This window comes from Gymnoscopelus braueri, assembly GCF_963280865.1.
Source record: "Gymnoscopelus braueri genome assembly, chromosome: 7".
NCBI lineage: Eukaryota > Metazoa > Chordata > Actinopteri > Myctophiformes > Myctophidae > Gymnoscopelus > Gymnoscopelus braueri.
Genome location: NC_137608.1, coordinates 37,233,586 through 37,256,494, shown reverse-complemented (window position 1 = coordinate 37,256,494; position 22,909 = coordinate 37,233,586). Strand labels below are relative to the sequence as shown.

Below are 22,909 nucleotides of genomic sequence, written 5' to 3'. Positions count from 1 at the left end.
GAAAATCCACGCAATTTCTTCATTTTCTGCAACAAACAGTTAAATTGTTTTTTACAGCAGAAACACAATCTCCGTTTGGTAGAGTTCTCCAACCACTTTTGGGAGGCTTTGCACTCGGGTGTCTCGTGTCTTCTGTACATACTGTATTTGTAGCTGGGCCTAAGAAATGCATTAAGTTTCAAACAGTGCAGTATGTTATGGTCTCTGGGAGTGCACAGTAGAATTCAGAACATAATAATTCATCACAGTCATCTTTAAGACTGTGCTTGAAATCTCTCTGCTCCGAAAGTGAGGGAGTCTATGTGTGCACCGCAGTCTGAGGTGTGAAGTGAGTGATCTGAGCTTCAAGCCAGAAACTATAGATCCTCAGTATCATACTCTGATGCATCCAAAGTCAAACCATCCAAACCACGACTCACTGTGGAACTCTCTGTCAAAGTCTGCTCGTATATTTTTCAATGTCTGGGGTGCTTGATCCAATTTCGAATCATCCACTTCTGACCGGAGCACCTTTGGACCACCAATCGGAGGCCAAAGTTGGCATCTTTGGACATCTCTACTTCCAGGCACCGGCCCGTATCCCTGCTAATGATCGGACCATTCTGCAACAAAGCCAGAATTGTGATTAACATTTTACATTTCATCCATACATAGTGACTTATGATGGGTCCTTCTGTAGAATAACTTTCAATTCCTTGATCACCAGCATTACAACTAAACAGAATGAGTGCACATCAGAGCCATTATTGCCAAGACAATTCCCTGGGCCCCCAGAATGAACACGCAAGAGGGATAAGATTGCTGATGTAAGATCATTTACATAAGCACTTTAAGCAACAGCAGGTGGCTACAGTAAAATAAAACTGCTCTTATTCTCACCATAAACCTTGAATGCTCAGGCTTGCTTTTACAGCACACAGTGGCTCTTATCACCCATTCAATGAAGACAAATGCCACAATGCACGTGCCAGTCTCTCAATTCAGCCTGGTTTAACTCGGAATGTCACGTGTGGAAAACAAACTTCATTCAGATCAGTATTCGAGAGAAAAGCTTTTGTCTTCCTTCATTCATTCCTTTTCTCCTTTGTACATATAGTATTTTGTACCTGTTGATAACATGTATTATTGTGTTATTTTTTATGCTATGTTGATGAATTGAATACATATAGGACCGCAATGGAAACAAGTCCCCAGGACTTTTTTGTGTTATCCTTTTAGCCTTAATGTCTGACTGCACCTCGTGCTGTTTATATTTATGAGTAATAAAGTTTTCCTTCCTTCCTTCCTTCCTTCCTTCCTTCCTTCCTTCCTTCCCTCCCTCCCTCCCTCCCTCCCTCCCTTCCTCCCTTCCTCCCTTCCTCCCTTCCTTCCTTCCTTCCTTCCTTTTTTTAAAGAAATACCATAAGACAAGCCGTTCAGTTTGGACAGTCAGTCTCTTGGTCAGTCTGTCAGGCTGCCTTTTCAAACACAGGCACTGTAGCTGGTCACGCTTATCAAGCTAGGACTATAAGTTTGTTTTTACCTGTGTGAAGTCCCAGAGCCTCTGGGAAACCCGTGAAACAGCATCGCATTTTTTCAGGCTGGGCATGCGCCCTCTGCCGTCATCAACTAGACATTTTGTGTCGGGCAGAAAGGTGGTCGACCCCAAGGGTCCTAGCTGAAGCAGTCCCTCGGTGGAGTAGCGGGCCAGCTGTAAAATACAAGAGTTAAATAAATAGCATGAGAACCCAAAATAAATAAATGCACACATTAACCATTACATGAAAAACATAGAAAATAAATATAATAAATGTTGACATATTTCCACATACTATGTGCTCTCCCAAGCTTTATTTAATTAACAAACAAGAACAATGTTTCGCCCATGCAAGGGCTTAATCAGGGTCGAACCTGATATCGTAGTATATCGTGTGTGGACATTCTCGTGCACCACGGATGCATAGACTGACTGAATATTGTGAGTAATGAAGTTACAGCACTGGGCGGTCCGTTAGCCCAACACTAAACTAGCCAATCGCAGAGCAATCATCCCTCCAAGCAATGGGATTAAAAAGATCCTAAGAACAATAGAAACTATCTTAACTACAGTCTAACAAAAACTGATTTTGATCAAATTCTTGCAGACAAATAGGCCATGCTCAAATGAATAAGGCTCAGGCTTTATTAATTTCACATAAACATTGGCCAGTGTAAAAGTATATTAACAATATTTAAGAGTTTCCATTATGGTTGCTACTGTACTGAACTAGAGTCACCACTTCCTGTATCCATAGTTTAAAATGTAAAGCACTCCAGCGTTTCACACCAGCACAATGGCATGTATCCAGTTCTTGTTTTTCTCCAAGCTACAATAGTACAGACACAACAACAATAGCATGCTCAAGAATCCAATACTTTCCTTCTTAAAGGGACACTTAATTAGTCCACTCAAACAAACAGTGGGAAAGCCAAAAGGGAATTAGCAAACGGAATCTGCCGTGTTTCAGTCCTAGGCAAATGCGGATAATAATGTTTCTATTCTATAATGGGGCCAAGGAAGGGAAAATGTGTGTAACTTTAGAAAGGAAGGTCTCAACTACTGGACTGTATCTACTGTATTTACTGTATCCACTACTTTTTAGACAATGTGTCAGTGTGACTGCAGCATCACAGGAGAGCCCCAGCTGGAATTGTATTATCCCTCGGTAATTCAATGCGGAAACTGAATGCGCCGCCATGCCATTTTGCTGCTGACTTTTATCACATTACACTTTCTAGAATACCGTTGCACGGAGCACAGCACGTAAAACTAAAGTGTATAGTTTATTAATGCTACAGACCCCCCCAACTACAACTTGATCCCTCACCGTTTAATCCTGTACATGAAAGGCTATGTGTATCTATTACGTAAGGATACAGTAGAGATAACATCTATTATTCATAGCAGTGATCCTCTCTGAAAAATGAGATGCCAAAGATAGGGAATGGAGGTGGTGATGGGGTTGTGCATGCATGCGCGCACACGCACAAAAATATACACGTATAAGCACACGGAAAGAAATGCTAAAAGACAAGCATTCATATGCATGCACAGACACACATACACATACTGTACACACTCACACAATAATCCATAAAAGCCAAAGGCAGGTATCTGTATAATGTGGGGAATTTGAAGGATCAATGTACTGTAACTGAATACCTCTGGACCCAGACTACTGTTAAGCTGACGTATGTACTATATGTGTCGGAGCTCAATGAATGGCAGCACTGAGTATTTCAATAAAGCGTAAACATACTTTGGATTCTCAAATGGTTTGATGTGGAGGAAAAGAAAGTGAAATGAGATGGCAAATTCGCTTTTTACAGATTTCACATTCTCCTCAATGTGGGCCCTGTTCCCGGCTGTCTACACAGTAAAATCCTCAGCGTTCATTTAGGGTACATTTGGTTCCACTTGTACACTCTCAGTTAAATTAACACTTTACAGTGTACAGAATCAACAAAGCAAACAAAGCGTTTGGAGCTTTGAGACATAATCATATACTGTAGCGTTAGCCCTTACACTCAAATCAATCAATTTGAGCATGTAAAAAACCTCTCTGCAATCTGCTGTCACTACATTCTGTGTTATTGTAACAATTAGTGCTATTATGTGTGTCTCTTTTGTTTTGCACAAGGCACAGAGAAACCAAACGAGCTTTCAGTGGTCTGTGTGGGTACAATGAGAAAAGAGCATAGGGGTTTTTAAGCACAGTTCTGCCCTAAAGAAACTAAAACAAATCAATTACACACTGAGCGGGCACTCAGGGCCCTTTAAAACCCCCCAGTGCTAGTTTTGATTGTGATTTGTGTTATGTTCCATGTGTTTTTTTTTATGATTTTGGCCTTGATGAAGGTCAAGAGAGATTATAGAAATTATTTTGAATTGCGCAACATTATTATGATGAATAGCATTCATATGGCAACAACAGAAGGCTGCCATGGAGTGTTTGGAGGGTGCTTGCCAAAATTCTAATACTGAAAAAACCCTGACATGACTAAGTGGTCCTATCTAAGTTTTTAACAAATAACTGAGAATGAAGGCTTTCACATGAGCAATATTCCAGTGCTAAACTTTTTAAACCGATTGAATAGAAAGTGAGATGGACCACAAAAGCCTTGAGCTGTCATTCTTTTCTCAAGTTGGTAGCTTATTACACTAGTTTCATTGGTTTTCAGTGTTTTCTTTTCAATAATTTTTACCATACATGCCTAGTAAGCGGTCATAACTATTACACCACTAAGCATAGGAGCCTGGTTTCAATACCAGGCGACGTCACATGGGATCCCAACCACAAGGTTGTAATGCTTAAACTGATTTGGGGCTTTCGGGGCTAGATATACAGTAATATGTGTAAGCAGATTTATGTGGTGTATACTGGGGCCGGGTACAGGGAAAACACCCCCATATAATCCCCTACTAATACCGGTTCACGGTTCAGTCTGGGAGCCTCTTTACATGCTAATATGTTGAAAATGGGACCATAACAAATAATTAACATGAGGAAATGACTCTACCAAGCCAATTAACCTGTTCCTTCTGCAGGGCCATTAGACGCTCCATTGCCTTCCTGGCATCGTAAAAAAGTTTCAGAACCACTTTCTGGGGGTCAACTTAATCACAAGTTTCCTAATTACCTTGTTAATGGAGCGGTAACTTGATGGGCTATTGTATGTGATGCAGTGTTTTGTGCATTGGGCTGGATTATGCTTAAGGTAGAATTCCTCCTATGTGTTAAGTAGCGACTTGCCCACAGCTGTGCACTAAATAGCCTGTTTTGCCACCGTCACATTTTCACTGTGACAGGAACCAGGGTGAATAAACAGCATACAGATTTTGCACAGTGGAAAACAGTCACTGTTGCTTTATGAATAAGTCTCATCTCTTGTGAGTCTCAGATTTTATGTCTCCTATTTTGCCCCTGTGTGTGTGTGTGTGTGTGTGTGTGTGTGTGTGTGTGTGTGTGTGTGTGTGTGTGTGTGTGTGTGTGTGTGTGTGTGTGTGTGTGTGTGTGTGTGTGTGTGTGTGTGTTAGGGCATTCACAACTAATGATTTTTACTAGTCGACTCATTTGACCCAGTGGTAGTCGACTAGTCGAAATTTACATTTAAAAATAACTTATTTTTATGGCGTTTTAAGGGAAGCGCTTCTGGCACAGCAGCACAGCACCACAGCAGCGTCTCCAAGGATCCCCATTGCCCAATAATAGGCTTTTATTGGGCATACTTTTGACCCCCGTTTGATAAAAAATAAAGTCAGGAGGATAATAATAATAGTAAGATGGGCCATTGCTATGGCATTAAAAAAAATAAAAAAAATAATATATATATATATATATATATATATTTTTTTTACAACTATTCGACTAGTACCAACAAGGTCGACTAGTGGTTATACTAGTCGACTAGTCGACTAGTTGGTGAAAGCCCTAGTGTGTGTGTGTGTGTGTGTGTGTCCGTCCTATGTACAGCTAATCTGAAACTGTGCACGCACAATCCCTGGAGGCCAGAGCAGAACCTCTACCCCAAATGTTTCACATCGGCCTGTTATAGCGGCACGATTGCCATGTAACTTTGCATGCACATTCCCACTAGGCCAAGGAAGAAATGCCATCCTACATTTTTCAAACCTGTTATAGCGCCACCTCATGGCGCCAGGAGGCTGATTTTTGCTAAACTCATTTTTTGATGTTACTCCTACAGATTTTGTTCAAACATCACACGAATCGGTACACATTATCCCTATAGTCATGTCATCAAGACGGATTTTTCATACTTCATCCTGATTAGCTAAGATTGACTTCTACTGCCTGGTGGAGACCTGTGCTCTGAGTAGTACAGGTCTACTGCAGAATCAACAGGCAACCTCCCTCATTATTTGTAAAGAGAGCCCTTTGCCCTGGCAGTAATCTCTTGGCTTCTCTCTCTTTCTCCCCAGCGCCGGTAGGACGTAGCGCAGAAATTACACATTCACCTTAAGAAACTTAAGAGGCCCGAGAGGGTAAGTTGCTAAGGGTCCAATGTTGCTATACATGTCCAATGTTGCTATACATAGTAATAAACATCATACATAGCTAAATTCCTGCTGGTAAGAGAGCACAGACATTTATTTATCAGCATGTGCTTGTGAGAGTGCATGTACTGTATGTTTGTGCCATTCCGTGTAGAGCAATAGCCTTCAGGACAAAGGCGATACATTCACCATGATTTAGATTTCTACTGGGAGCTCCCCCACGACAAAGAGAGAGCCTCATTCGTCAGAAGCACAATAAAGATTTATTCCATGCAATTACTACTTTTCATGCACAAAAAGGGATGCTGCTAGGAATGCAAAATTGTCTGGGTCTCAAGCAAATTGAATTGGGTCTGTGCAGGTAATGTCACTCGTCTTTGTAATTTAATATTACAATGGTACAAAGACAAAGTTCATCTTGGTTTGGCTTTTTTGCTCCCCACTGTAAGGCACGGTGTTAAGAGTCGGTGCAGCTTTACATTATGGAGACCCCACTGAGCTCTCATAGATGGAGAAGAAAGGAGGTGAGCTGGTAGACAGTTGATTTATACTCCCCCTGCGCTGACAATAAATATGTCACTCACTCACAATCCTAAGAAGAGGATGAGAAAAATCAGCCATGATGAATAACATTGCATGCTGACTTTGGCAAGCTCTTTTGCACACTAACTAAAATATCCACAAATAGATACACCCCCCTCCCCCTTCCCTTGCCATCTTTTCCACCCACACATGCACATCCCTTTTGCTCTGGTGTGCACAGCTTAGAACCTTTTTAGGGTTCCACTGTGAAGCAGGGAAACCTATTATATCTGCTGGCATTGCTATTATTATTATCATGAATCTCCTGTATTCTGTCCAGTAACTCATCCATACATTGGTAACATTTTGGCCATTTTGGCACAAAGATAGTCCAGGCTACGCTGGCCCATAGAGGCTTCAATAAACACTCAAGTCCAAGGCTCAGCCCTGCCACCCCATTTGTCCTAGAAATGTGAAATTTGCTAAAATGATGATAGTTTGAGAAAAGCTAGAAATTGGTCAAAGAATGGTTAAATTATCAATCAATCAATTCTTAAGAATTTGACCAAACTATTTGTCAGGGTGACCAGAAACATGATAGTAAACCTATTTACGTAGTTTTTTTAAGTCCAGTGGTGATACATTGATAATGTGCTGAAAATATGGCGATTTCAACTTTTGCCAATAGCTCAATTTCCCAAAACCCCTTGCATCTGCTTGGGCAAAAAAAGAAGAATGCAGCCAAAAGGGAACATAAAACATGAACAGATACAAAAAAAAATTACCCCCGATTGGTCCATAGGGGGTATAATAATTAAGCACTGAAAATAAGCACTGAAAGTCTAAGCCCTGTTCCCACTTTGTCCCAGAGGTGACACTTGGTCCGGATGTGCACCTGGACATATCAAACAATTACTCTAAAGGATCATTTATTTATCTATTCCTTGTGATTCAGTGGAACCTGGTCCATTGCTGCCATGCAGCTATAGTTTCTTTTTATAGTTTCTTCATCCAAGGAAGTCTTACTATGTAAGCATACAGTAGCACACAAACTATCAATCAGCAATGACCCGCTTCACATTCATTACAGTGCAGTTGGCCAGCGTCGGCAGAGCGCAACCACTGTCCTCTATGTTGGCCGCCGTGCAGCTCCACAGGGGTAATATGAATGTAAGTGCAATACTCAAAAGCCCCTGCGAGGCACATCATAGTTGCTGAGGGAGGGGAGAGCATTATTCATTCTAATTTACTCCAGGGAGGTCCTGTAGATTTCTCCTTTTCTTATTTTCCTACTGGGGATTTGAACTGGCAAACTTCCATTCTCTATAGATCACTACCTGAACCTTCAGGCTACAACTACAACCTATTGGACATGGTCTAATGAGTCTTCCAAGGTGCTCTGAGCAGGGGAGTAGATTAAAACATACAAATGAGACCAGAGAGCAGGAAGAATGAATTACCACAACTCATAACTCACCAGCATTTCTACTTGTCTGTGCACAAAATTACATCTCACCAAGAATCCAAAACATAATTGCATGTGCAGATGTATGCCCGCTTGCGAGGCATTGTGAGCTTGTAGATCTGCTATTTTCACAATATTTATCTGTGGAACCAAGTCAAACAACTGCCTCAACTCATACCTTCCAAGTGCTTGTCAGGGTGGGCGGTCCCCAGTTCAAATATGATTATTTTGGGGAGTCGCGGCCTGAAAAGGTTGAGAACCACTGGTCTAGCTTATAAGTGCATGGAAGTGCCTGGACATTGTTAAACTTTTAAATTAGCCAGTGTCAATGTAAAATAAACCAATATACAATACAACCAACTGCATGGCCTATTTCTCATCTAAAATGTTATGTCAGAAACTGTTTGTAGGGGAGTGCCGATACACTAATTTCACGATACGATACACGATATTGGGCTCACGATATCGATACGATACGATACATGGCACTTTTGTATTATGAAAATATATGGGGTGGAAAAAAAGCTTATGAAAATATATGGGGGGGAAAAAAGCAAAAGCAAATGCAAACAAATACTTGTTTTTGCATTATTATTATTGGCCATTTTCTTATTTCTTTCTTGAAATAGTATAGTTTTTCTTACGCCAAAACTATACATATCGACACGAAAACGTATCACGATATATCGCGGGACGATATATCGGCACACCCCTACTGTTTGTGTTGTGGACTCTATTGGTGAAATACTGTAAAGTTAGCATCCAGACAAAGTAGTTTTTTAGCTCTCTCCCAGCGCTCTCTCTCAGTTGTTCTTTAGCGCTCTCCCATGCAGAGAGTTTGATGTCATTATGACGACCTGCTACATTGCGGGGGTGTTATCTGCCGTGGAAACCGAAGTAACCTGTGACCAAAGGCCAGTTGAGCCAGTGCCATGCAGTGAAAATCTCCCCTAAAAAAACATTCAGCATTGAGATACTCCTTTTCAAAAGTAGGCTACACAGTGGTCTGCTAACTACAAAACTAACTTGAGTGTTCAGGTTGACTAGAGGACTGACGGCCAGGCTAAACAGGGATACTGTACTTGTGACATTGTGTGGTAGAATGTGGTTGATGTGTCTCTTCTACTGTATATGCATGTCTTCTCTCTTTGAGGTGTTCCAGTGATCAGGAAGGGGAGGGCTTTCTGTTTTTTTCTCACAGGGGGGTGGGTGGCAAATACAGTAAGTGCAATGCTCTTGAAAGGTTACAAGAAAATGGTGGGGGGAAAAAACAACATGGATGCACTCAGGTAATCTTCACTGTGTACTTCTTAATATAATCGAATCCTTGCATATGGCTGGGCTGTGTATAAAAGCCTGGAGGGCTTTTAATTTTAAATGACACTATCTGTAGCATAAATTTGAATTATATTTGGTTAGGTGGTCCTGCATAATGACTAAGAACTCAAAAATAATAATTGTAGGGACAATTTCCACAATTTGCACACACTCTCTACTCTTGCTTTCTTGTCTCTTCATTATACTGTCAAAGCAGAAATGCCTCAGCATAATCTTTAAATAAATGCATCAATTGTTGTGAGTTCTAACCTGTGAGGACATGCCATGGCAGGGGTATAAGATGGCTTTGTCGTCATCTTCGGAGCCCTGGTCCAGACAGTATCCACTGGCCTTGCTGTTTCTCACCTGAAACACACCAGACAGACAGGGAGATAAACACCTCTTGTTGTTTAGTATTATCCGTCTCTTCTCTACAGGATTTGATGTGACTTTGTTTCCCAGTTACTATGTCTCCTATCACAAGTAGTCATGACTCAGAGAGTACAGAACCATCTCTCAGTGGCCAGATCCCCATTCTATGCCTCTTTCTTTCTTCATCTCCTCCAGGCCCCAGATGGTGGCAGCGTGGCACAGCGGCAGTGAGCGAACAAGAGAGAGCACGGGGCCACGCTTTCAGATGTCTCTGTGGTGTGATTTGAATACATATGACTTCATTTCCAGGTTGTGAGTGCTATCTATCATGCGAGGCTTGTCAGAGAGAGGGTGTTCCGTGCGGCCGGGGCCGGTCAGTGCTGGAAGAAAGTAAGAGCCACAGCTGTGTGGTGGCTGCTGACAGATGAGCCTCACTTCCCTTCAGGCTGCCGCAGCAACTGCTCCTCTGCCAAGCTGACAACAAAGGGTAACGGTTTGTCCCACACTTGTCAGGATGGGACAGTTTGAAATGGTGCCACCGCAACAGGCACCACCAGGGTTAACAAGAGTGCAAGATGGGTGGATCTGGGGGGAGGAGGGCTAAAGAAGAAATTCTGTATTACAACATACATGTTTGGCATGTTAGTTTTCAACCTGTTATTAAAACCTTTGCTACTTTCTTCTCCCACCATCGTGCAAAGAAATCGCGCAGCTGAGCTCTAACAAATCTATTTAACGTATTTATAAATGTATCTTTAAAGAACCTGCGCCTACTGTAATTGTGTGTATGCCCACATTGTGTCAAGTTTCTGTGAGTCAGTCACATCATGTCATGTCACTACGGCAACAGGATACTTTTCAATTGCAGGCTGACTGCAGTTGAATTAAATTGTATCTTCTTATTTTCAAGAGTCTTCTGTGATCTTTGAAGTGAAGAAAAAGACAAAATATGTTGTCAGTGTGATGTTTCAGTGTACGCTCGCTCACACACACACACACACACACACACACACACACACACACACACACACACACACACACACACACACACACACACACACACACACACACACACACACACACACACACACACACACACACACACTTCAGCACTGCATGAGAACACTGCTTATGTGTGCTCTATTGCTCAGCATTCAACCCGCCTGCGTTTGAACATTCCCTCTGTGCAAATAAAGGGTTGTAATACATAGCGGGGCAGATATCTGCTGCTGCTTTTTGTCCTCAACACAAACAGCCTTCAAATAATTCAATAACAGCCTGGTATGGAAAACATTTAAATAATACAGAAATGAGATGTGGGATAATGTGTCTCATGAATTAATAAGCTCTCTGCAGCTAATTTTACTCAGCTGTGGAATCAAATTAACTGCATATCCATGTGTACACATGGGTGCTCTTTAAATCATACTTTTGAATTAACCATCACATAGGCCTACCACAAACCATTAAAACATAAACCTGCATGACCGCGTTCTGTAATTAAAAAATAAAAATCATATCTTTATCTTTTTTTATTTTATTTTATGTAAAGTTATCTTGGGAGGAAATAACAATGCAATGAAGCATCTCTCTGTGTAAAGCTGAGTTCGTAAGCCCAATTCCTATTCACCAAATAAACTACGTGGACAGACGTCCGCAAGGTGACAGCTCGGACCCACAGTAGACGGGCGTCTATGGACATTGAGCAGAAGTCCATGAAAAATGCCTATAGGCTATACTATAAAATGGGTCTGGTATACTAGCATGCTTCGAGTACACTGGACTGTGAAAGGCGAAAGTCTGCAGACAGTCTGCTGGAGAAACCAATACGAATATTATGCCTTCACTATTCAGTTTTGTTGGATATAATCATACAGATTTATAATAAAATTGCTTAAAATACATTTTGAAAACAGGATGAAAGCACGTCACATCTTTTGCAAAATGAAAACCCCCAATTTTGTCATTATATTTTCATACAGTTCATATGATCTGATTCTGTTTGAACCAGTTACACAGAGCTGTGCTACTTAGAATGCTTTGAATATTTCAAATGACATAATCTGGGTGATGTTTTTCTTAGATATTGTTAGAGTAAAGTACAGTACATGGATATAATGACCAAACAACACACAAGAACAGTACTGCACACTGATGAAAATACTAGTTATTTCTACAACAATGTACAATTTTCAATGTACCTTGCTCTCTCTTGAAGGAAGAGACTAGTAATCCTTAGGCATAATCATTAAATAATGCTGAAATAATGGGGATAGAAAAGGTTGTTTATTTAGCCTACTTTTGCTATGGCAGGGCTCAGTATTGTTTTCCCGATTGTGTGATGCGTTATGCTCTAATGTAGCATGTGTCTTCATAGTAGTTGCTCATCCGTAATAGCACAAGGGTTAGATATACCTACACCCATACATACTGCACATCACACAATGAAAATGGATTTATAATGTCTCACCTCGCCATACGTGATGGTGTTATTGTAGATTCTCATCTCTGGGTACACGTGTTCCAGATACCACCGGAAGCTTTGACACTGCAGCCTCTTCCTGAGTGCCACGCGCTCCGACACGTCCCCGAAGTCCACCCCTGGATTCTGTTAAGCAAAATAGCAAAGGCAAATCCCCATTCAGCCAGTGGTTTATCATGTGACAATACAAATGTTAGGGCCTCTTTACAGCATGTCTATAAGGACAGTAGTGAGACAGGAGAGAGGTGAAGTGATAGAATATTCACACTGTTACATCTTATATACGAGTAGACAAGAGTCAAATTATTTGGTTTTGTTTCCTTGACCTTGTAGGAGCAATGATAGATAGAAATTATAATAAATGGGAAGAGGCATTCAAGACATGAAAGGAGCTGTATTTTAACTTAATTATTCACAACTCACACATGGCATTATGGTCAATGCGGTAAATGGATGTGTCATCAGGCATCCCAACACTAGTTGTTTTTGACTAGGTTACTTAAGATAAGGAGGCGATCATGCAGAGACACGTCGCTAGAAACACGTCGGCAACAATATGTCACTAAAAAAAAGTGTTGCCAACAAAACATTTTTTTCCCTGGCAAGTGGCATGGGCTCCTCCATTGCATTGTATTTTTCTAGTGGTTTTAGAAAATTCTAATACTCACACCGCTCGTCACAGTGCATTTAACCAAGAGCGCCAAGTACAGCGGTAGCGCTGGTAGCCAAAGAATGCTGTCTGTGGGCACAGCACCTGTTTGCCAAGACGTTTCTAAAGCGTCTGCGCCTGTAGTGATTCGTCTCAGTGTGATCATCCCCTGAGGCAGTGGTTCTCAACCTGTGGGTCGGGACCGCTAGAGGGGTCCCCAAAATTTTTTTGGGGGGTCCCCAGATGATTTGCTTAAAGTGCAACAGTAAACAAACCAACATTTAGTATAAGTGTATAGGGTATCTTAACTTTTAAGACTGGAATAAAAATGTTATTGAGTCAAAAGTAATCAACAAACTATACTGGGAAACCCTATACGTATCTATACCTTTCAATCCGGGAACCCCTTTTGTGGTAGTTGTTGCTATGTACAGTATATAGCAACATAATTTTTTTGTAAATTTTGAATAAATATATTTTTTTTTCAGAAAACTTTAGAAGGTGTTTTTAGAATCGGCCTCAGGTCTAAATGGGCTAAAAATGTTCAAACATTGGCCGAATTGTTACCTAAGAAAAAGGCAAAAATTGTGAGCTTAAAGATCAGCTATTTTCACAATATTTATCTGTGGAACCGAGTCAAACTAAATGTAATGCATCAACTCCTACAATTCCAAGTGCTTCTCAGGTAGGGGGGTCCCAACTCCCCAGTTCATATACTATTATTTTGGGGGGCCGCGGCCTGAAAAGGTTGAGAACCAATGCCCTAAGGGAAGTCATCCACTTGGTTCTGTTAAGTGAACAATAGAATAGATTCCTGCTCCAATTAAAAGAAAATGGGGGGAAACTGCCATAAAATGAAAAAGTAAACCTACTTAGCCATTGGGAACTTTACTTAAACTGCCATGTTCCAATGTTAGTTGTTAGAAAAATGGAAGACCCTGAAGGATGAGTTGCAGAGAAGGAGGGGTGGACGGGAAGGCTTAGAGGCTTAGGAGAATGGGACGGCGATAGAGAGAGGGAGGGCTGAGAGTGCTGATAGTGTTTGGTTTAGAGATGGATAGATGTGTCTGTCGTGTGGGACCTTCATTGTTCTTTCATTACACATGATCCTTGTGCAGAGCAAATTCTAATCAGCTGCTTAATTATGAGCCCTCACAGCCTCACTGTTGGCGATATGGAGGAAGCCTCCCCTGATTGATGGGAGGGGAATGCTTAATAGCCCTCACTGCCTGGCAACGCTGTGGCCCAGCCGTGACATACATATGCATACATGCATTCAGTCACATGTATGCACACACACACGCACGCCACACATACGCACACAAACGCACACACACACGCAAATATAGACATGATATAGAGCTGCACACACAAAGCATGCACGCACATGTTGCATTATGCTTTCACATAGACACAACGATTATAGACCTGTATTGCACATGCATACACAAATTATTCACGTTTGCACGTAAACGAGCATGCACAGACATACGCGCGCGCACGCACGCACACGCACACGCACACGCACACGCACACGCACACACACAGACACACACACACACACACACACACACACACACACACACACACACACACACAGACACACACACACACACACTTATCCATTGATATGCAAACATACATATATGCACAGCACATCAACAATTAGAGGCAATACCGTAGAGAGACATAAAGATACATTCATGTGCATACAGAAATGCAAAGACACCGTGCCTGTTAATGGTGCAGTAGTTAAGTCTTGCCTCTGGCACCACATGTTCCCTTACTAATCTATGATTGATTCCTGTCTGTTTGTCCCTCTCGTGCCTCTCCTAAACCAGTGGTTGTCAAAGTGCAGCCTGGGGACCCCCAGGGGTCCTTGAGGGGGTTCCAGCGGCTTCCCGGCTAAATGATTGATAGTCAGGAACCAAATGGACCCTATCGAGTCTGCAACTCAGAGAGTGTACAAATTGAACCAAATGAACCCGTAAGGGTCTGTAACTAACTGAGAGTGTACAAATGGACCCGCATTTGGTTCCATTTGTACACTTTCTGGGGATTTTACAGTGTACAGAAATAAGGATGCAAACAAAGCTCTTTGAGATAGAATTGAAAGGGGGAAACGATTCTGCTGTCTTATACTGTATAGCATTAGGCCAACACCCAAACACTCAAATCAATCAATTTGAGCATGTACTGTAAAACCCTCTCTTTTACTGTGTAGATTGGGGTCACAGTGATGACAATAGCATGAAATGGTGGTCCGTGGCCTATTGCATATCAAACCGGTGGTCCTTGAAATGAAAAAGGTTGAGAATCACCACTGTCCTACGATATCACAAATAATTATACGTACAAAGGAGGTTAATATGACAGAGAGTGAAGAAAAAGCACGCACACAGCGCATCATTTCATTAATGGCCCCGGCATTTCCAACCTAGATACCTCTCATCTCTTTCTCCGCCTCTATCTGTCAGAGTGTGCAGCCAGCTGCCAACACTCCTTTCAGCATCTGTGAATAATGAACGCTATTCACCCATTGTCCGCTGGTGCTTATGACCGCAGAGTAACACTGGTAACAAATGCATTCAATTTCAGGGGGGGGGGGGGTTGTTTGGACCTGCTGCTTGGTGTGGGGAGTCATAAACACACACACACGCACACACTCACACACAATCGTGCGCGCACACACACACACACACACACACACACACACACACACACACACACACACACACACACACACACACACACACACACACACACACACACACACACACACACACACACACACACACACACACACACACACACACACACCACTGCCAAATAATTGTGTCCTCAGCAGGTGCCTGCAAACCAATAACACGACTCCATGATTTTGTGCATGGAGGAGAGGAGATGGGAGACAGATTAGTGGTAGCATTAGCTCTTTGTACTGTACACACCAAATAACTCTGCACTGCAGGACAGCCGGGGTAATAGCATGCTAGCGCGACCGATGCTGTGTTTGTAATTACATCGGACGAGAGATGGTGATGGTACTGCGACTGAATAGAGCTGGCCGCTGCCGCAGTGACACTTTAGACACTACGATGTTTTAATTTCCCCCCTTTTGGGTCTGTTCTTCATATTCTTCATATTGATCCCTTCTTATTCGACAAAATTGCCAACAGCACAGATGCTGTTGTGCAACTGTCCCCTGGTTCACACTAGTACAATTACATTCACACCTGGGAGATGTCCAATATAACTACGCGCCTCTGCCATTGAAACTGACAAACCGACGCGAAGCTTAGTCCGTGGCCTGGCGTGGCGATATACGTTTGGTAATACCTGCCTCAAAAAAGGGCCATCAAAGTTAAACTAACACTGAAGATTTTACTGTTCACTTCCACTTCAGTGGCTAGAAGTTAAAGAATAACAGCATTGTGTTTCTCAAAGGGGGACATTCAGAAAACATCAGGTGGCGCTGGAAGTAATTATTTTGAAAGTGGGGATTCGAAGATTGTTTTGTGATCAATAATGAGAGCTAATTAGAGTTTGTAGCAGTTGTTTAACAATAAATAATGCAATGGTATCCCTGGACTATTTTAAGGTTATCTACTTTTAATAGTCACAGGATTCTTTTATCAACTCAACTTATTTTTGGAATATTAACCTCTACTGTATTTATCATCCTGGGTTTTTAGAAGACTATCCACGCCACATGTCCCTCACTGAAAATCCTCCAATTTGGCATAGTTCAAGAAGCAATTTGTATTCGATGTTCTTTGTTAAGGAAAGTATACTATATATTTATATCTGGCGGGGAATCAGACAAAGATCCCTCGAAACCAATTATTCTCGACTGATGCATAAAACACGAAGCCGATTAAGTGTGGGTGGGAGCCCTCGTACATTCAAGACACAATCTGCACGAGAGACTTCCAACTTGCCACTCTGCTCTGCTTTACACCCTGCAGTCTGAAGGTCGAGTCGGATGAAATCTGAATTCTCAATTCCTATTGACTGCCATCTCTGGAGTCCTGGGTTGCTTGTCTGAATGAACAAGTGAGAACACAGATGGAGGTGAATCAGAGAGAGAACAATGAAAAGAAAGACAGACAGGGAAGGAGGGAGAGGGAAGGTAAAGTAAAGACAGAAAGAGGGATGAAGGGATGAAGAGACGGAGTCAAGGAATGGATGGAGGATGGATTGAAGGTAGGGATTGCAGTGAGGGAAGGATAAATCAATAGAGGGAGAGAAAGGGTTTGCAATGCGCTGTGAGCTTGTAGATCGGCTATTTTCAAATGGCCGATGTATATACAGATAAAGTGGTTCGACTGATTTTGATGCAATATTAACAACTTTTGCTGGGCGGACTGATTTTGCTCAAGGACCCCTGGGGGCCCCCAGACCCCACTTTGAGAAACCACTGAGATGGAGGAATTGGAAGAACTTACGTTCATGGGAATGTTCCAGGCCATGTAGACGTGGGACTTGTACTCGTCCATCCAGACCTCAGCAGCACGCAGGGCATTTCGCTTGGCATAGTAATCGATGTCATTGTTGTATGGCTTCTTGGTGCGCTCGATGTGGGCCACTCTGGCACATGGCAGGACCTCCATACTGCCCCCGCACTGCCACACCTACAGTACACAAACGCAGCAAAACAACACGTGGTTTCTGCTTGAGCTCACAAATGACAAGCCAATATGGAATGTGACATAGTACTTGACTTAGTGTTTGAAGAACAAAAATATCGGAGACGTCATGAGAACACTCAGAGATTCTCCTTTGCACAGTGCAGCACACTGCACACATACTGTAACTGAAAATGTGTTCACAGCAATGTTGGCTACAGTACATACGCTTTCGGAAGAGCAGGTGACATGTGGACAGGAAAGATATCTTTACCCAGAACTCTGTTAGACACATCACTTTTTTTGTTGTGCTGTTAACACCAGTAGGTGTGCAGTAGCATGTATCAGACCAGATAGGTGTACAATAGCATACGTATCATCATCATTTGTTAAATGACCTTCAGCACTGATGCGTTGATAGACACCCCGACCGCCCCGCACGGTAGCCCAACCCGCCCCAACCCGTCCCGCAAAAATGAATCCCGTCCCACAACCCGCAAAAGACGGCTTCTCAACACACAAGCAAGTCCATTCAATTGTTTTCCAGAGAGAGAAAGAGGGGGGGACAGAGGGAGGGAGAGAGAGAGCGCACACGCGTGAGAGAGAGAAGGTGTGTTGTGGTGTTTTTTTTTTCTTCCGTGGGTTGACCCGCTCCGCCTGCCCCGCGATAGTTGCGTCGTAATCTATAACCCGTCTGTCCGCCCCACGGTTCAACCCGCGGGACCTGCGGGCTACGCATCACTAACGCAGGAGAAAGGTATGAAGAAGACCACATATATTATTATTGCGTACACACACAGGAATAATGTTGCGCTACCAAACAACAGATTGACACATTAAGAAAAGAGAAAATCGGCAGACTCCACCTTTAACTATTCTGTATTGTCAGGTTTTTCCCCCTGTTAGTCTCCCTCCCATGTTTATCTCTACACGGCACACATTTGCTTGATACAGCAATTAGGTGTTACAGCCCATTATATTCTGCTGAAGTGAGTGAAAAAGCGCATGACAAATGATTCTGTAAACCAATGGCCTGTAAATACAAGTGTCCCCTGAGAGTCGTTCAGTGACAAGCCAGAAAAAAGAAAGAAACTACAGTACATAAAAACAACACCTGCCCTTTGGAGTAATATGAAGTACTGTAGAGTCATATCTTTGTTTAATCTTCGTGGTCAGTACACATTTCTCCAAAAAACACCCTTGCCTTGGCCCTCTCGAGACCTGTGACACTGTCTCCATTTTCTGACTTGTTAAAAGAAGATTTATCAACACGAGCGGACTGTCCATTATTCTATGCAACCTGTATAGTAAGTATCAACTACAGTACAGTTGTTAGCAGTACTGCAAAAGAGAAAGACAAAATGAACATTTGAATGAGAGACATGCATGTACTGTAGATAAAGTGTGGAATACCCATAGTGTAAAAAAAAAAAAGAGGAAGTTATACTGTATAATACACCCTTGCCATTTTGGCCAAAAGAAATCCACCAAGGTATTGATTGACTCTAGACTCAGAGGCAGTGTGACATCTGACCGTGACAGGTTTGATACCGAAGGTTTCGAAATAGTGGCAGGCACGTCAGCTGATTGAGTGGTTTCTCTCTGCATTCTCTAAAAATATTTCCACACCCTTAAAATTGCTGTGAAATAGCTGAGGGCAAAAACATTATAGGTACAGTATGCAAATTTGGCAAACATCCCACACTGTGTGAAAGTGGCTTAGCAGCTATAGTGGCAAACAGAACAACTATAAGAATGGGACAGCATATGGTAATACCCTCCCAGCCGTACAAACTGCTGAATCTCCACCACCCGTGGTCTCTTAATGACAATCAACACAATGCCACCACAGATGCTCTGACAATTAACATTTCTCTGAACCTAAAAACTGTACCCCGTGCTTGACGTTAATGTGTGGGAAGCGCTGCTAAACCACAGACTCTCAATTAAGTCAAGAGCAAGGGGAAAGTCGTTGCAGCGTCGGCCATATTTATTTAACGACCGACAAGTAAATATACCTCCTCACGGATTAGGATAAAACGTATACGGTGGACAGCTACGGTGCACACACACTGACACATATCAGTGTCAGTGTGTGATAAGTCTGTTGTGTGGTACTGCAGGTTTTTTGTTTGTACTGTGTTGTTTCAAATGGCAACGACGTGATATAAATGAGGAATGCACATCAGTAGAATGGGATAATGCAGTGGTAGTGCATGCAACTGTAACTAGTGACATTTTGTGCACATTGAGTTTCGTGAAATATTACAGTTACTGTAAAATCCTGGGTGTTAACTCTGAGAGAATAAGAATGTAACTAAATTTGCCCTTTATTTGTCTATTTGTTTACAGTTGTACAGTCTCTGATTTACAATTTGATAAATTAAGAGTCAGGATTTTACTGCAAAGTCCTCCTCAAATGTAAAAATCATATGACCTCGGGGTCATATGAGACACACACCAAGTTTGAGACCGATTGGTCGAACGTTTTCCGAGTTATGCCCGGAACAGAGGATAGACACACACGCACACGCACACACACACACACACACACACACACACACACACACACACACACACACACACACACACACACACACACACATTTGGTCAATTATAGAATAATAGATTAAACAATGCTCAAGTAGAAATGTGTGTATCAGTCACTGAGTACTGCTGTGTGCTACAGTGAGTTAGTAACCTCAGCCACCAACCTCCCATCTTCCCCACTGATGATTCACAGTGACCTTCTAAGATTCCTAGTAGAAAGCGTTATCATCAGACTTCCTCCATTTCAGCTTCAACAACGTACTGATCAATGCTAAACATGTGTGTCAGGATCAAACTAATTTAAAACAACTAGCCTCTTGTTAATTCAGCTATTTGCCTTGATGACTGAGCCATACTTTGGCAATGTGTCTCTTGGGTTTCATTATCCAGGCCTTTGGTTAAAAATCAATACTCTCTATTGTGTACGCATACATGCAAGTGCACATATCTGTGTGTGAAGGTGCATGTGGCCTTGCACATGGGGTATTTTTGTAGATAATTGAGTAATTGCAGGCAGCCCAGCACTCAAAGCAGATTGAAGATCAATAATTGCCCTATGCACATTTCCAGAAGGTCAGATACCTAGCTGGGTTTGTGTGAGCTACAATTTCCTTTCATGACGTTATAGAAGCATGGATGCCAGGTTGCTGGACACAAAGAGCCCATTATCTAGCAAAACCAAGCATTTCAGGAATGCTCTTTGATTGAACCCCATGTCAATCTTTAAAGCAATACAATACAAGTTTTCAAGTTTGACCCAGTAACAGCTCTTGTTTGCCATGAGCAGTGATTCCTGATTTCAATCCTTTTCCCATGAATCTCCTTCCTCTGTTGCAACAGCGCGAGAAACCAAATTCAACACAATTCCATCGGCAGAACACAGAGACAACTCAGCCGACAGATCAGGTACAGTAGCACTTCCTCTCAGGCTGGTATAAATCCTAATTCCTTCAATAGGATTGGCAGATCCCAACACTGCATGGTTTTATTATGAGCATCAAACATAACACCTTATTATTACAGTAAGCGGTCTCTCTCACAAGGTCACAAAGCAACCAGCTTTAACAGATGACATTACGAAAGTACCTATACGGCCTACCTTTCCCCATAATGAGCAAACTATTCTCTATAACAGACACTGTCATCTCAAATAAGGGATCCATTTACTTGTGTTCTCATTAACTCCGGGAGCATAGTAAGGGGTGGTTTGCTGCTGTAAGGTCTTATGTGCTAAACCCTGTTTACATCAGGGAGCAGAGCAGACTTTAAGAGACTGAGTGTAAGTCATCTGTGTGTGGCTTTCATCTTATGCTGTTTGCTGTTGATCGACAGTGATACCAAGTGTGAGGATGTGAGTGACACTGTGCACATATGTGCGTGTGTGTGTGCGTGCGTGCGTGCGTGCGAAAGAGAAAGAGAGAGCAAACAGAGCAAAAGCACATCCCTCCACCAAACTGTATACCACATCAGCCTGCAGGATGCGTCTCCTAGATGGTGAAGACGCTCCACATTGCAAATTATATAGAAAAAGGAGCTCTTCACGTATAAGGAGCAAAAGGGTCAGGGGGCACTTGATAAGGAGGAAAGAGAAGAGTTACTAAATTAAGTATACTGACAACAACACAGCCAACATCCTGGAACACGGTGTCTGTGAAAAGTCAGTATTTGAACCTCATGAACTCTGGTCTGACCTTTCTCCAAAAGCACAAGGCATCCACTCTAGCTGGTGATTTGGAAGACAAAACAGGTGGCACACAGCACAATACTGGCTTCATCGTGCGGTGTCACGCTCCAGGGTTATCTTATCACTCTACTCCATGCACACGCATGCAGGCACGTACGTACGTACGCGCACACTCACACACTCACAGTCTGGTTCCAGACGGTCACGCTATTAGCAAAACAAATCAGACCAAATGGCTAATGTCCTATTTTTTCCGGACACAAAAGACATCATGATAATGCAATGATTGCCCTACTCTGCTGGAATACATTGACTCCCTGCTGACAGCACCTTTACCGCTGTGCCTCTCTCGTCTTGTACACTCGCATGGTAAATCATTGATCTGAAGGTGCAATTATCTAGGCTGACAAGTCACATTACAGCGTGTTTGTTCTGTATTAATTAAACCAGTCACTGCAAAATGGAATAGCATTCACAAACTGCCATCACGTTTTATACAATACTGAGTTAAACTATCAGTTACTTCAGTTAAGCAAGGGTCTGTGATATGTTCCATTGTGGTTTTGAAGAAAGGTTTTCAGCTGAAAATTGTATAAAAGCCATTTTCTTTACTGTGATGATGTCAGTCTTTTATTCTGCTGAGACCTGTGCCTCATATATATAGGGGGTGTATAGTAAGTGATTTGTTTTTGTAAAAAAATCTATATTCCGATAGCAATCATTGTTTGCTCACTCAGTAACAGAGGTCTCCCCATCTCTCCAGATGTCTAGTAACATACACAGACCTGTATTCACAAAAAAAATAAAAAATGTAGTTATCATTGATCGATTGGAAAAACATATTTCAGTAGTGTCTTTCTTGGCCTACTGGCAGCGTGCACAAAACATTTGGCACTGATTGTTCCAGCGGTTTGCGATACACACACACACACACACACACACACACACACACACACACACACACACACACACACACACACACACACACACACACACACACACACACACACACACACACACACACACACACACACACACACACACACACACACACCTCAAAATATGACGCATACTGTATCTCAAAAATAATGAGAAACTTTTCAAAATAATGGCTTAGTATCTAAAAAAAATACTTTGTATGTGAAAATAATAAGAGTTTTCTCATTTTTTAAACACTAACTCAGTCATTCTTTTGTGACATTTCTCATG

At 42.2% G+C, this 22,909-nt stretch overlaps 1 protein-coding gene across 1 annotated transcript in view; it reads right to left on the bottom strand.

Moving 5' to 3' along the window:
* Positions 1-455: 455 nt before the first annotated feature.
* galnt9 (polypeptide N-acetylgalactosaminyltransferase 9) overlaps positions 456-22,909 on the bottom strand; it is a gene marked incomplete at both ends in the record, with an annotated part of 118,659 nt that continues 96,205 nt past the window's right edge. Inside the window, 5 exons of the mRNA XM_080433135.1 lie at positions 456-602; positions 1,523-1,690; positions 9,609-9,704; positions 12,181-12,318; positions 17,287-17,472. Of these exons, the coding sequence (XP_080289261.1) occupies positions 456-602; positions 1,523-1,690; positions 9,609-9,704; positions 12,181-12,318; positions 17,287-17,472 (735 nt within the window). The remainder of the gene's footprint in view (positions 603-1,522; positions 1,691-9,608; positions 9,705-12,180; positions 12,319-17,286; positions 17,473-22,909) is intronic.